General features: G+C 40.7%; 1 protein-coding gene across 2 annotated transcripts; it reads right to left on the reverse strand.

The window, feature by feature from the left end:
• Positions 1-216: 216 nt before the first annotated feature.
• Positions 217-13,153, reverse strand: ZFP62 (ZFP62 zinc finger protein). Of its 2 annotated transcripts, none has more exons than XM_077767264.1 (2): positions 13,110-13,153; positions 217-4,067 (listed from the first exon to the last, which is right to left on the reverse strand). In XM_077767264.1, coding segments are annotated over exons 1-2 (2,784 nt in total). In that variant the 5' UTR covers positions 13,111-13,153; the 3' UTR covers positions 217-1,284. The 2 variants fall into 2 exon arrangements, with proteins under 2 accessions (XP_077623390.1, XP_077623391.1); XM_077767265.1 differs by lacking the exon at positions 13,110-13,153 and adding an exon at positions 11,317-11,394.
• Between the last annotated feature and the right edge of the window lie 728 nt (positions 13,154-13,881).

Genomic DNA, 13,881 nt, shown 5'->3' on the forward strand with positions numbered 1-13,881 from the left:
GCTATGATCCAGCCTCAGTATGAAGACCAATCCATTCTGCACTTCTCCTGGTGGAGACACCACCTAATTTCTTGTGAAACCTGAGCTACTAGCCCCGTGGTATAAGTCCCCTGCTGCCCTCCCTGAGTTGGATATGGTCTAACTTACCCCACAAAGATATGACACACAAACGGCTTTCTCTGCCATACTGCTCCATCTAAATTCAGTCAGAGTCTGTTTATTTTTGAAGAATTTCTTTATTGGAATTACACCTTACCTCACCAGAACCATCTGGCTCTTCATGGCCAAGACAGAGTGAGCCCTGAACATAGTACTCATAACATTTTACAACAGACAATACACATGTGGTGCATGAAATCTTTACAATAATACATTCCAAAACAATCAAACATTTAACAGGATTATTAAGAAGCATCAGTTTCCTCCAATCCCTCTATTATCAATAGCTACTCAGCTTTTTAGCTCTTGCAATAAAATGACCTTCTCAGCATTCCTATTCATAGGAATCCCTGAGTCAATTATTTTTGTGCAGGTACAAATTCATGTTGAAGACCTTTTCCATTAATTATGCAATGTGCTGAATTTCTGTCTATGGTAGGACCTTTTATTTGTAGCACAATGTGTGATCACACTTCATCATTCATTGAGGGGGCTCATTTGAAATTTTTAAAGTTTTCTCCATTGAACCAACGTATTATAACAGTATAATCCAATCAGCTTGCATTTTTAACGACTCTATTTACTGCTAGATTCAGGTCTACACTTTCCACTCTTCCTACAACAAAACCCAATTTTGTTTAAAAATTTGTCACCATCACCCCTCACAAATTACTCAATTATATCAAACTTACACTTGACGATCACTACTCTTGAATATATATCCCCTGAAGCCTATCTCGCTCTGAATCTGCCTGTTGGAGGCCCTTCTTGTATTTTTTCCACTGACCAATGTATAATTGGGACTCAAAGCTATAGCTGAATTTCCCCTATTTCTATCACAGAATTTAACCAAATATGAACTTTCTGATGGTGACTATATGACTTCTAAGCAAAGTCCTTTCCTCATCCATATGCTTCATGTCCAGAAATGTCTGCTTATTTTGAAGGATTTTCAAATATTGTCACTTTGATAGGTTTTATTCCTAGTATAAACTATTTTATGTTCCATAAAGGCTCAACTACTTGACATCGTAGACTTCCTTGCTATGATTGAAGATCATACTGAAGAGTACTCAGTTTCATTTATACTATGTAAATTATAAGCCATGAACAAATACCTCATATTCATATGATATTCATACATTCATAAGGTTTTTCTTCCATTTGAGTTGAGACTTGGTAAGCTCTGCCTCCTACAGATATGCTCATCCTGGTCCCATCCACAGCATTCCCTCCATCATGAGTTCTCTTCTGTGATGTGTCACTGTGACTTCCCACATTTGTCACATTTAAAGATTCCTCTCCAGTATGCGTTCTTTTATGCTTGGTGAGATTTGATCTGATATTGAAAGCCTTCCCACACTCATTACATCGGTATGGCTTCTTTCCAGTGTGGATCCTTTTGTGTTGGTCAAGAACTGATCTGTAATTGAAGGATTTTCCACACTCACAATTATAGGGCTGCTGCCCACAGTGGACACTTTTATGGTTAATAAGACTTGAATGTGAGATATATGCCTTCCCACACTCATCACATTCATAGGGTTTCTCGCCTGTATGAATCCTTTTATGCACTGTGAGGCCTGAGCTGTTCCTGAATGCCTTTCCACACCTATCGCATATATAAGGTTTTTCCCCTGTGTGGATCCGCTTGTGTTGAGAAAGGAGTGAACTGTAATTGAAAGATTTCCCACACTCAACACATTTGAAGGGTTTCTCCCCAAGATGGACTCTTTTATGGCTTAATAGAGTTCTGCTTGAGAAAAAAGCTTTTCCACATTCATCACATGTGTAGGGAGTCTTGCCAGGGTGGGTACTTTTATGGTTAATAAGGCTTGAGTGTGAGATGTAGGCTTTTCCACACACATCACATTCATAGGGCTTCTCCCCCGTATGGATTCTTTTATGCACTTTAAGGCTTGAGTTGTTTCTGAAGACCTTCTCACACCTGTCACATTCATAAGGTTTCTCTCTAGTGTGGACCCTTTTGTGTTGAGAAAGCAGTGAGGTGTAATTAAAAGACTTCTCACATACATCACATTTGTAGGGCTTCTCCCCAAGATGGATTTTTTTGTGGTTTATAAGGGTTCGGTATGTGATGAAAGCTTTTTCACACTCATCACACTTATAGGGCTTTTCCCCAGGGTGTACACTTTTATGATTTATAAGGCTTGATAGTGAGATGTAGGCTTTCCCACATTCTTCACATTTGTAAGGTCTCTCCCCAGTGTGGATCCGTTTATGTACTTTAAGGCCTGAATTATTTCTGAAGGCTTTTCCACACTCATCACACCCAAAAGGTTTCTCCCTTGTATGAATCCTTTTATGTTGTTCAAGGGCGGAGCTGTAATTGAAAGATTTCTCACAATAGCTACATTTATAGGGCTTCTCCCCAAGATGGATTCCTTTGTGGTTTTTAAGGCTAGAGCGTGAGATATAGGCTTTCCCACACACATCACACTTATATGGTTTTTCCCCAGTATGAAGCCTCCTGTGGACTTTGAGGCCTGAATTGTTCCTAAATGTTTTCCCACACAAATCACATACGTAAGGTCTCTCTCCAGTGTGAATGGTTTTATGCTGAAGAAGAAGTGAGTTATAGCTGAAGGATTTTCCACACTCCTTACATTCATGAGCTTTCTTCCCAGGGTGAATGCTTTTATGAACTGCGAGGCCTGAGCTATAGCTGAATGCTTTACCACAGACCTCACACTTGTAAGGTTTCTCTCCCGTGTGGATCCTTTTGTGCACTATAAGGCCTGAGCTGTTCCTGAAGGCCTTCCCGCATTCATCACATTCATAAGGTTTCTCTCCAGTGTGGATGACTTTATGCTGAATGAGGAGAGAACTATAATTAAACGATTTCTCACACTCATCACATTTATAAGGTTTATCTCCAAAGTGGATGCTTTTATGGTTTAGAAGTGTTCTGCAAGTAATGAAGGCCTTTCCACACTCATCGCATTCATAAGGTTTCTCGCCTGTGTGGATCCTTTTGTGGACCCTAAGGCCAGAGCTATTACTGAAAGTTTTCCCACAGATGTCACATTCGTAGGGCTTCTCCCCTGTGTGGATCCTTTTGTGGACTCTGAGACCAGAGCTGTTCCTGAAAGCCTTCCCACACTCACCACATTCATAGGGCTTCTCCCCTGTGTGGATCCTCTTATGCTGGTCCAAAACAGAGCTGTAATTGAAGGATTTCCCACACTCATCACACTTACAGTTCTTCTCTCCAGAGTGGGTGCTTTTGTGGTTTATAAGGCTGGAGTACGACATGTAGGCTTTCCCACATTCCTCACACTTGTACGGCTTCTCCCCAGTATGGATCCGTTTGTGGACTCGAAGGCTTGAGCTGCTCCGGAAAGCCCCTCCACAGTCATCACACTCATAGCGTTTTTCCCCAGTGTGCATAATTTTATGTTGAACAAGGCGGGAATTGTATTTGAATGATTTCCCACACTCCTCACATCTGTGTGATTTCTTAAGAGCACTGTTTTTCTGCTGCAGACCAGGATGAGAGTTTCCATTAAGGTTCTCCACACTTTTGTCTCGTTCACTGCTTATCTGTTCTATAGGGACAGTCTGGTGTATAACAAGTTTTGAACTTGGATGTAAGCTTTTCTCAGATGCTTCATCTTCCTGTTCCATCTTTATATCTGCTGTGTTGTTGGCTTTGCCCATCTTTTCCCCGGTGCCACTTTTGTCTTCCATCCTCCTTTTTCCCTCTGGATTTTCCAATTGACTCTCTACCTTGCTATTCCAATCACAAGTTTCACCAACCTTAGATTCCTGCATATGATCCTTGTGAAAACCTTCTGCTTTTGGCCACGCAGATTCTGCATTTCTATCATTTTCATACTTTTCAGTTGATTCCTCATCCTCAGTCCCCGTCGCCTTCAAATGTGACACTAAACCAAGAAAATGAAAATGATACCTGTTCACTTTGTTTAGAAGAAACTGGAAGAGTTACATCCAAATTCACTCATTCACTTGACAAATATTTATTGACTGCATGCTGTGTGATAGGTACCATTTTTAACTTCAGGGGATACAAAAGGGGACATGCCAAAATTTCTACCCCTGTGGAGCTGACATTATTGGATATTCAATGGAAAAAAGAGTTTTTCTATTCTTGCATAACAGTTTAGCAGGAGAGCAACCAAAATGGGTTGAAATAATGTACAGAACCACAGATGTTGACTGGTTTTTGGAAACTATCACCTAGTCATGAAAAAACAATCAGAGGTTAGAAGAAATCTCTTATTCTTCCTGAATAAGATGAAACAGAAAGATTAATAAGACAAAAGTTAAGAAGACATAGTCAGCAAAACTAAACAGACAAAGCTAAAAAAAGAGAAGACCTAGGTGGAGGTATTGGGGAGATGGTAATGGAAACATGAAGACAGTCATGAAAGACATGAGAAAGAAATCAAACTGCAGCTTCTTGGAGTTGGTTTGGCCTCCTGGACTCTCCCTCCAAGGAACACCTGACCCTGGGAAGTAGGCAGTCAGGGAGGAATTCTACAAGGAAGAGCATGCTCCATCCAGCCTGCCAGGCAAAGATGCATCATTTCCACGTTATGAACAAGCTAACAGCAGTCAGACATATCAAAGATGAGAAGCTAAAATACGAACCTCCAAGCAAAGGAAATACTACTCCCTGGATTCAAATACTTAATCAAATGACCTCAAGAAAGTGATTTAACCTCTTTGTGCCAGTTTCCTCATCTGTAAAATGAGGGCAATGGGGTTGGCATGAACACTAAATAAGATAACATATATGAAGTGTTGTGAACAATGCCGGCTACTTGGTGAGTGTTACGTGAATAATTATTACTTCTTAGTGACGTCAGGTTATTTGATTAAGGTTGGAACCTGGGTATAAAGCACAGGACTCAGGAAAGGCAAACTCCTTCCTAAAACAGATTTTAGGGCTCAAGCAGGGATTCTTTGTTCCTCTTGAAAGCACTCTACTACTTTGTCTCTACTACTTTGGGCAGAATAGTTCATGTTGCTGAAATGCGAGGGCTACTGGGCAGGCAGTATTCCATAACCATCAACTGCAACACATCTTTTATCAGGGACCATGCTCCATTCATTCCCTTTGGCCTTGGCCCATCTGCCTCTACTCATCTTCAAACCTCAGAAAGAAAGATGTTCAAGTTCCTATAGCCATAAAGCCAAATCCTCTAAAATAAACATAAAAGGGGCACCTGGCTGGTAGAGCACACAACTCTTGGTCTTGGGGTCATGAGTTCAAGCCCCACATTGAGCATGGAGCCTACCTAAAGTTAAAAAAAATAAATAAACACAAAAATTGCTAGCAAAAAAAAACAAAAGGAAGGGCTATAAGGGGGGACTAGCCATATTAGGTATTAAAATATACCAAAAAGCCTCTATAACTAATGCAGCATGCTACCAGTGTATGGACAAATGGAATAGAACAGAAAGTCCAGAAACAGTCTTAATTACACTTAATTACAAAAATCAAGCATATAAAAATATCGGATCAAATTACTGAGGCACTATTTAGAATAGTGTTGAACAACTAGAAAACCATTTGGAAAAAGATAAAGCCAGATTCATTCTTCATAACATAACTCAAGAATAAATTCCAAATGCAGCAGAGCACTAATTATAAAAATGTGATGCCATACAAATACTAGAAGGAAACATGAATGAAAGTTTCTATAATATGATTACAGAAAAAGTTTTCAAACTGTGAATCATCTACAATAAGAAAGGATTGATAAATTTTATAAATACAAATTACATGGCAAAAATGCTATAAGCAAAATTGAGAAATGGCAAAAATGAAAGAAAGTATTTACAATGTGCATCATATATAGGGGCTAATACCTCTCCTACAAATTTTCAAAAGTTGAAAAATATAGACTAAAATTCCTATAGAAAAATGTGCAAGAGACACAAACAATTCACAAAAATATTAAAATGTCCCTTAAACATGTTTTCAATGTCACTTATAAGAGAAATGCAAATGAGAACTACACTAAGATACCATTTCTCATCTGCCATATTAAAAGCTTGACAATACACTCTGTCAGCGAGGCTGTGGTGGAAACAGGCACTCTCATATATTAATGGGAATGCAAATTGGCATAACCTCTGTTGAGGGGCATTTGCCAATATCTGACACAACTGTGTGCATTTACACTTCAATCCAGAACTCCCACCTAGGAATTGATACTGAAGATCCACTTCCAACAATACAAAAAAGCATATGTGCACAAAGCTATTCATGGTAGCATTATTTATATCTACAGAATTTGGAAAACTACCTAAACATCCAAGCATAGAAGATCAGTTAAATAAACTATGACACATAATCACAATGAAGTACTAAAACAAAACAAAACAAAAAAAAACTATAAATTGACTGAAAGGGATCAATTTCCAGGATATAATGTAGAGAGAAAAAAAGCATACATGCTACATTTTATGTAAGGAAGAAAAATAAATAAATGAGTATATACCTGCTTAACTTTACAGTAATGAGAGAAGCCAGAAATCAGTAAAGCCCCATTACCTATAAGTGGAGGAGTACGGAGAACAGTGCAAAATGATAGGGAAGAGAGATACTCTAAGTACAGCATTTTGCAGATTTTACTTATGGAAGCATGATAATGTGCTGCATATTCAAAGAATAAAATTCAATCAATGAGAATTACAAAAAGGAAAAGCAGCTAAACCAGAAAGCAAATGGAAACAAATGAACTCATCTGTGTTTTACAGGAATAATGTAACCATAGGAAGGGAACAAAAAGAAACAAACAACTAACCTATGTAACTTAGGCACACGATTATCACATAATATGTGACCATGTACTATATACCTTCAGTCTTGGAAAGGCTGGAGGGAGTGGTGGGGAAGAGCTGAAAACAACACTTTTTAAACAGGCTTGTCTTCTGCAAAGGTGTGGGCAAAGTAATTTTTTTAATTTTTATTATTTTTTAATGTTTATTTATTTTTGAGAGACAGTGTAAGTGGGGGAGCGCCAGAGAGAGAGGGAGAGAGAAGATCCAAAGCAAGCTCAGTGCTGATAGCAGAAAGCCTAATGTGGGGCTCGAACTCACAAACCATGGGATCATGATCTGCACTGAAGTCAGAAGCTTACCTGACTGAGCCACCCAGGTGCCCCGTTGGCAAAGTAATTTTGAAACAATTTTAGATGTGGTAGGGGACCAAGTAAATGTGTTACTTAGTTGCAAGCCAAGGCTCTCCTGGAGGAAGAAGAGACAAAAAATATGGACAAGGGGAAGGCAAGAAAGACCTGTGGGGATGAATTAGAGATCAGTGTGATTTCATGATTTCTAAATTATGTATGTGTGTGTGTATGTGGGTGTGTGCACATGTCTGTGTATTCACAAGTCGGCATACATAGTCCCTAGCTCTCTGCTGAAAAGCCAAGAAGCAAAAAATATCTTAGCAGTAATAAGCACATCCAGCACCCTGTTCTTAGTCTCTACGACTACTACCTGCTAAAAGGAAACAGAGCTCCTCAGAGAAATGGCAGATGCTGGGCTACGGTAGGATACACAGAAGGTGAGCTGGGGCATCTTGTTATGCCAACAAGTAAGGAGATGCTTAAAAATGACAGGGTATGTAGGGGCACCAGGGTGGCTCAGTTGGTTAACCGTCCAACTTCAGCTCAGGTCATGATCTTAAGGTTTGTGAGTTCGAGCTCTGCATTGGGTTCTGTGTTGACAGCTCAGAGCCTGGAGCCTGCTTCAGATTCTGTGTCTCCCTCTCTCTCTGCCCTTCCCCTGCTAATGTTCTCTCTTTTTCTCAAAAATAAATAAACATAATTTTTTTTTTTTTTAAATGACAGGGTATATCATAAGACCACAAGCCAGCCTGGCCACACAATTTTGGCTCCATAATAATTATGTACAGTAATGAATTACAGACCATTGAAAATAGGATTTCATGAGCCCATACATAAATGGGAGAGAAGTGGCTTACTTATAGCAGAATGCCAGGGGCAGTTGGTATATATGTGGAAAACAGTAGAGCTGAAAAAAAAATAGTATTCTGCAACTATCAGAGCAAAGACTGGATCAGGGGAGATGGATTCTAAAGCTAGGGGGAAATTTTGAGAAGGAGCAGTACATATGCATGATCTTAAAATATTTAGCCCAGACTGAAAGGGAAAAATGGTAATTACACAGTAGAGAAATTAGACAATGTCTTGGCCAACTGTTGTAAATTAGTATCACCAATGGTGGTTATTATGTGCTTCCAGAAGTGGCATCCTGATGACTCAGCACCTATGAGAATGCATCACCCAATAATTTGCCAACCTTTGTTAGATAATATCAAGGAATCAGAATTAATTTAGGATGGTATGATAATACCACTGTGGTTATGTTAGAAGTGTCAGATTTTTTTTGTAGGCTGAAAGTATGTTAGAATAAAATGGCATGATGTCTGAAATTTCCTTTAAAAAACTTTAATAAAGAAAAAATACAAAGGGAAAAGCGAAACAAATGTAGCAGAATCAAAATAATTATTAAAGCTGATCTATGGGTGTATGGAATTCATTGTCCTATTTTACTTTCTTGTATGTTTAAATCTTTTTATAATAAAAAAATTAAAAGGAAAAAAGACCAGAGAGAGAACTGAGTCCTGAAGTCTGGGAGGAGGTTATTATAAGCCAATCAAGAAGACTCATGTGCCCTATCAAAACACAGCATTTTACACAGAGCTAGGACAAACAATCCCAAAATCTGTATGGAACCACAAAAGACCCTGAATAGCCAAAACAACCTTGAAAAAGAAAAGCAAAGGTAGAGGCATCACAATTCTGGACTTGAAGGTATATTAAAAAGCTCCAAGGGACAACAGTTATGATTCTGGCACAAAAACTGACACACAGATCAGCAGAACAGAATACAAAACCCAGAAATGAACACACAATTATATGGTCAATTAATCTTCACCAAAGCAGGAAATATTTTCCAAAGGGGAAAAGACAATCTCTTCAACAAATAGTGTTAGGAAAATTAGACAGCAATGTGCAAAAGAATGAATGTAGACCACTTTCTTACACCACATACAAAAATAAGTTCAAAATGGATTTGAAAGACCTAAATATGAGACAGGAAATCACAAAAATCCTAAAGAAAAACACAGGTAGTAACATCTTTGACATCGGCCATAGCAACTTCTTTCTAGATGGATCTCCAGAGGCAAGGAAAACAAAAGCAAAAATAAACTATTGAGACTTTATCAAGATAAAAAGCTTCTGCACAGCAAAGGAAACAATCAACAGAACTAAGTGGCAACCTACAGAATAGAAGAAAGTATTTGCAAATGACCTCTGTATGGATAAAAGCTTAGTATCTGACACATATACAGAATTTATAAAACTAAACATCCAAAAAACAAATAATCCAATTAAAAAATGGGCAGAAGACATGAACAGACATTTTTCCAAAGAAGACATACAGATGGCCAACAGACACATGAAAGATGCTCAACATCATTCATTATCTGGGAAATAAAAATCAGTACCACAATGAGATACTACCTTACATCAGTCAGAATGGCTAAAACTAGCAACAAAAGATGTTGGGGAGGATGTGGAGAAGAGGGAACATTTTTGCATTGTTGGTGGGAAGGCAAACTAGTGCAGCCACTCTGGAAAATAGTATGGAGGTTCCTCAAAACGTTTCAAAGAGAACTGCTCTATGATCCAGCAATTGCAGTACTAGGTATTTACCCAAAGAATACAAAAATACTAATTCAAAGGGATACATGCATCCTCAAGTTTATAACAGCATTATCTACAATAGCCAAATTATGTAAACAGCCCAAGTGTCTGTCCACTGATGAATGGATAAAGATGTGGTGTACATATACAATGGAATACTACTCAGCCATAAAAAAGAATGAATTCTTGTCGTTTGCATTATGTGGATGTAACTAGAGAGTATTATGCTAAGTGAAATAAATCAGAGAAAGATAAATACCATGATTTCTTTCCTATGTGGAATTTAAGAAACAAAACAAATAAGCAAAGGGGCAAGAGAGAGAGAAAGAGAAACAGAGAGGGAGAGAGAAAGAAAGACAGAGACAACTCAAGAAACAGACTCTTAATTAAAGAAAACAAACTGGTGGTTACCAAAGGGGGGAGGGGGGAGGGAATGGGAGGATGGAGGGATGATGGGGCTTGCACCTGTCATGATGAGCACAGGGTGATGTATGGAAGTGCTGAATCACTAAATTGTATACCTGAAACTAATATTACACTGTATGTTAACTAACTGGACTTTAACAACTTAAAAAAAATGACTGATGTGTTGGCTAAGTCACATCATACATTCTGACACTAGAAAATAATCACCCCAAAAGCACAACTCCTGCATAGAGTGGGCTGGAAAGGCTTAATTTCTTAACAGTTCTACAAACTGGATGGGAAATTCCTCTCAATGTTCTCTCTAGTTGTCGGCAGGAAGCATGACCCAACAGCCTGGTTACATCAGTCAAAAGTGCTAGCTTTAGAATGCCATCTGCTTCTTCCAAATTACACACCATACCACCTCTGGACTCCTCCATACTTGTTGTTTATGTTCTATCAATGCCCAAAAAAGCCTCTGCAAAGAGTAAAAGCCTGCCCTTAATTCTTGCTGTCCCTGCCCAGAAGAGTCAGAAGCCCCTTTTACAAGACTGGACAACTCATACGAATTGTGGCTTACTCTGGCCAAAAGGTCCTGCCTATGAACGGGCTGTAATGAGCAATGCATCAACAGCTACTCTAGATCTCCAGATTACCAAACATATTCCACAAGTCTATTTGTCATCAAGTGTCATACCTGGATTCTGTACCTTAAATTCTTCTTATATATTTGGCTTGGAAATGACCAAAAAAACAAGATATATGAGCACAAAATGCTTACCAATTCAGAAAAAAGAACACCTAGGAAATTGGAGAATGAGACTGATGAAAGATGGAATCAAGAAGTACAGATGAAAACAGAGAGAATATGGTGTGTCCTTTGTTATTATTGCATTTAGTTTATGAATATCAGCATTGTAAATGGTTAACATGGGTTGGTTCTCTTATTTAAAAGTAGAAATATGGATTAAAGGTAATTTTTCCTTCAAGTAAAAAATGAAATAGAACATTCTCATACCTGGTAGTGGTGAAGAGATTTCTAGTCATCCTGGGGAAAAAGATAAACAAAGGAGATTCTGAAAGGGAGACTGAGAGATTTTCTAAAGCTAAATGGACAGAGACTGGCTGGAAGGGTGTCATTAACAGAATTAGATTATTAGGCTAGCCTAAGGCTAATCATCATAAATACAAGATCCAGGAGAGAAAACCTACTTGGTTTTATTTGTTCTTTAAACACTCTACACTAACTGTTACAATAATGATTTGGCATATTTAACAACTAATCAGTAACTGCCTGAGTTAATATAAAACAAATTATTTTGACTGATCTCTTCTTTTAAAACCCTTGCTGGGGGTGGGGAAGGGGAAAATGGGTGATGGACATGGAGGAGGGCACTTGTTGGGATGAGAACTGGGTGTTTTATGGAAACCAACTTGACAATAAACTATAATAAAAAACAAAACAAAAAATGAATAAAAACCCTTGCTAAAAGATGTCCTAGTAGAAGACTGCACCATTGATGAAGTAACAAAAAAATTGAAAACAACCCAAATGGCTCCAAATAGATCTAAAAAATTGTGGAATATTCAAAACACCCAAACAATAGCCCATCGGTTACCAGAGTGCTGTTTTGTTGCTGTTTTAAAAGCTCTTAGTATTCTGATGATACCTAAAATACATCAGGAGGATAAAAGCAAGGAGACAGAACTTTGGAGCATACCCTACCACCTATGTGAAAAAAGGGGATCTAACTACATTCACAGTCGCCAGTATTTGCATAAACAAACTGGATGGTTACACTCAAAACTCACAAATGTTACTGTGTGGAGTTTGGGCATAGGAAGATGACTGAGCGGGAGCAAACCTTTTCACTAGTAACTGCTTATATTTTAAACGTCTAAACCATGAGAGTATTAAATATATTAGTAAACATATTTAAAAATGTATTAACAAAACAAAACCCTCGGGCTTTCGGAAAGAAAACACCCTAGTGGCTACCTAGTCTAAATGTTTTAGAGCAGCACACCCAGCCCTCGCACTTCCCGTTCATCTTTCACATCCCAGTTGACCCGGAGTCTAGGAGCTTCTTCCATATTTTCCCTACCTAGTCAACTCCTCACTTTCAGAGCCCAAGGCAAGCCGCCTCCTTCGGTCGTACCCCAGTCTGTACACGGGTGAGTTTCCCCAGAGCATGGGTCTGGAAGCGCCTCCCCGGGGCTCGATCTGCACCTGTAGCAGGAGCCTCTCAATATCGTCTCCCCAAATATGGGAAGAAAGCGGGGACCGGAGGGGGGGGGGCGCGTACTGAAGCAGATCAGCCCTAGGGGGTCCGTCTAACGTTGGTAATCACTCTCACGTCCTAGGGCCAAACTTAACTACAAGGCGTGCACACCAAGGGGATTATTTTAAAGGGCTCATGTCCAGGGCTCCCCTCCGGCCCGAGAAAGCAGCGAACAGGAAAGAAAGACAAGAGCCAGGCCCCAGCCTTTCTCCGGACAGTGGGAAACGCCAACCCGGCCCTGGACGCTCTGAAGGCCGGAGTTGGGCCCACAGAGAGACCAGCCTGTTCCACAGGCACGCCCCACACCCCTCGGCTGGCCTGAGGTTTTCCCTCCGCTCCACTCCCCTGGAACGTGCCTTCTGAGGGTGGGGGAATACAGGGAATCTCTAACGTGTATCTAGAGAGGGGGAAACGCTTCCCTCCAAAACCCGCCCGAGACCCGAGGGGCAGCCAAGACTTGGCCACTAAGGGGAGGGCGTGGCAGGCGTGGGCCAGGGGCGGGAGCGCGGGCGGCCGCGGACTCACGTACTGGCTGTGGCGGCGCCGCGGGAGCCCAGCCGCCGGCGGGACAAAAGCGCGGACGGCCCGGCCGGAAGGGCCCGCTCTGGCTCCAGGGCACTTCCGAGTCCTCTCTGGGAGGCCGGAGGACGGACTCGATGATATTTCGCTGTTCGGGCACGTGACCCGTGGTGCGCTCGAAGGGCGTGGGCGCGGAAGGAAGCCAGTTTCAGCACTGCCTCGTAGCGCGCTTGGGGCTGCCCCCAGGAAACTGCGGGCGAAGCTTCCAGTTTTTGTGGACTGTATATTCCAGGGTGGGACAGACAGTAAGGCAAATGAGGGGCTAGGTAGAATAAACACCTCACGACCTCTGTACCGAACAGGGAACACCTTACGAGTGCGGCGCGGGACCGACCCCGGGAGGAGGCGGAGCCGAGCGTGGGGGCGGTGGGCTGCGTCCGCTCCCTCCGAGAGCCCGGCCGGGGGCGGGCTAGGCGGTGGAAAAGCGCCCCGCGAAGCGCCTGGACTGTGGGAGCGCTGGGCGCGGCAGAAGCGCCCCGGGACCGCACCCGACCCGATCTCTGGAAGGACTTTGAAAGTGATTTTTTTTTTTTGTAACATCTTTATAGTTTTCATCTTAAATTTACGTAATCGCAAAGAAAATTTTTTGGCACGTTGTGAATGCTGACTTCTAAACAAAACCGCTTATTTCAGACGAATATAATGGACTCTAAATCCACAATTTAATCATTCGCTTTTAACGGAAAATTTACATCATTCCGGATTTTTCCTTGAACCTATAT

The sequence above is a fragment of the Crocuta crocuta genome, unplaced genomic scaffold (genome assembly GCF_008692635.1).
Source record: "Crocuta crocuta isolate KB4526 unplaced genomic scaffold, BGI_CrCroc_1.0 scaffold185, whole genome shotgun sequence".
In the NCBI taxonomy this organism is placed as follows: domain Eukaryota; kingdom Metazoa; phylum Chordata; class Mammalia; order Carnivora; family Hyaenidae; genus Crocuta; species Crocuta crocuta.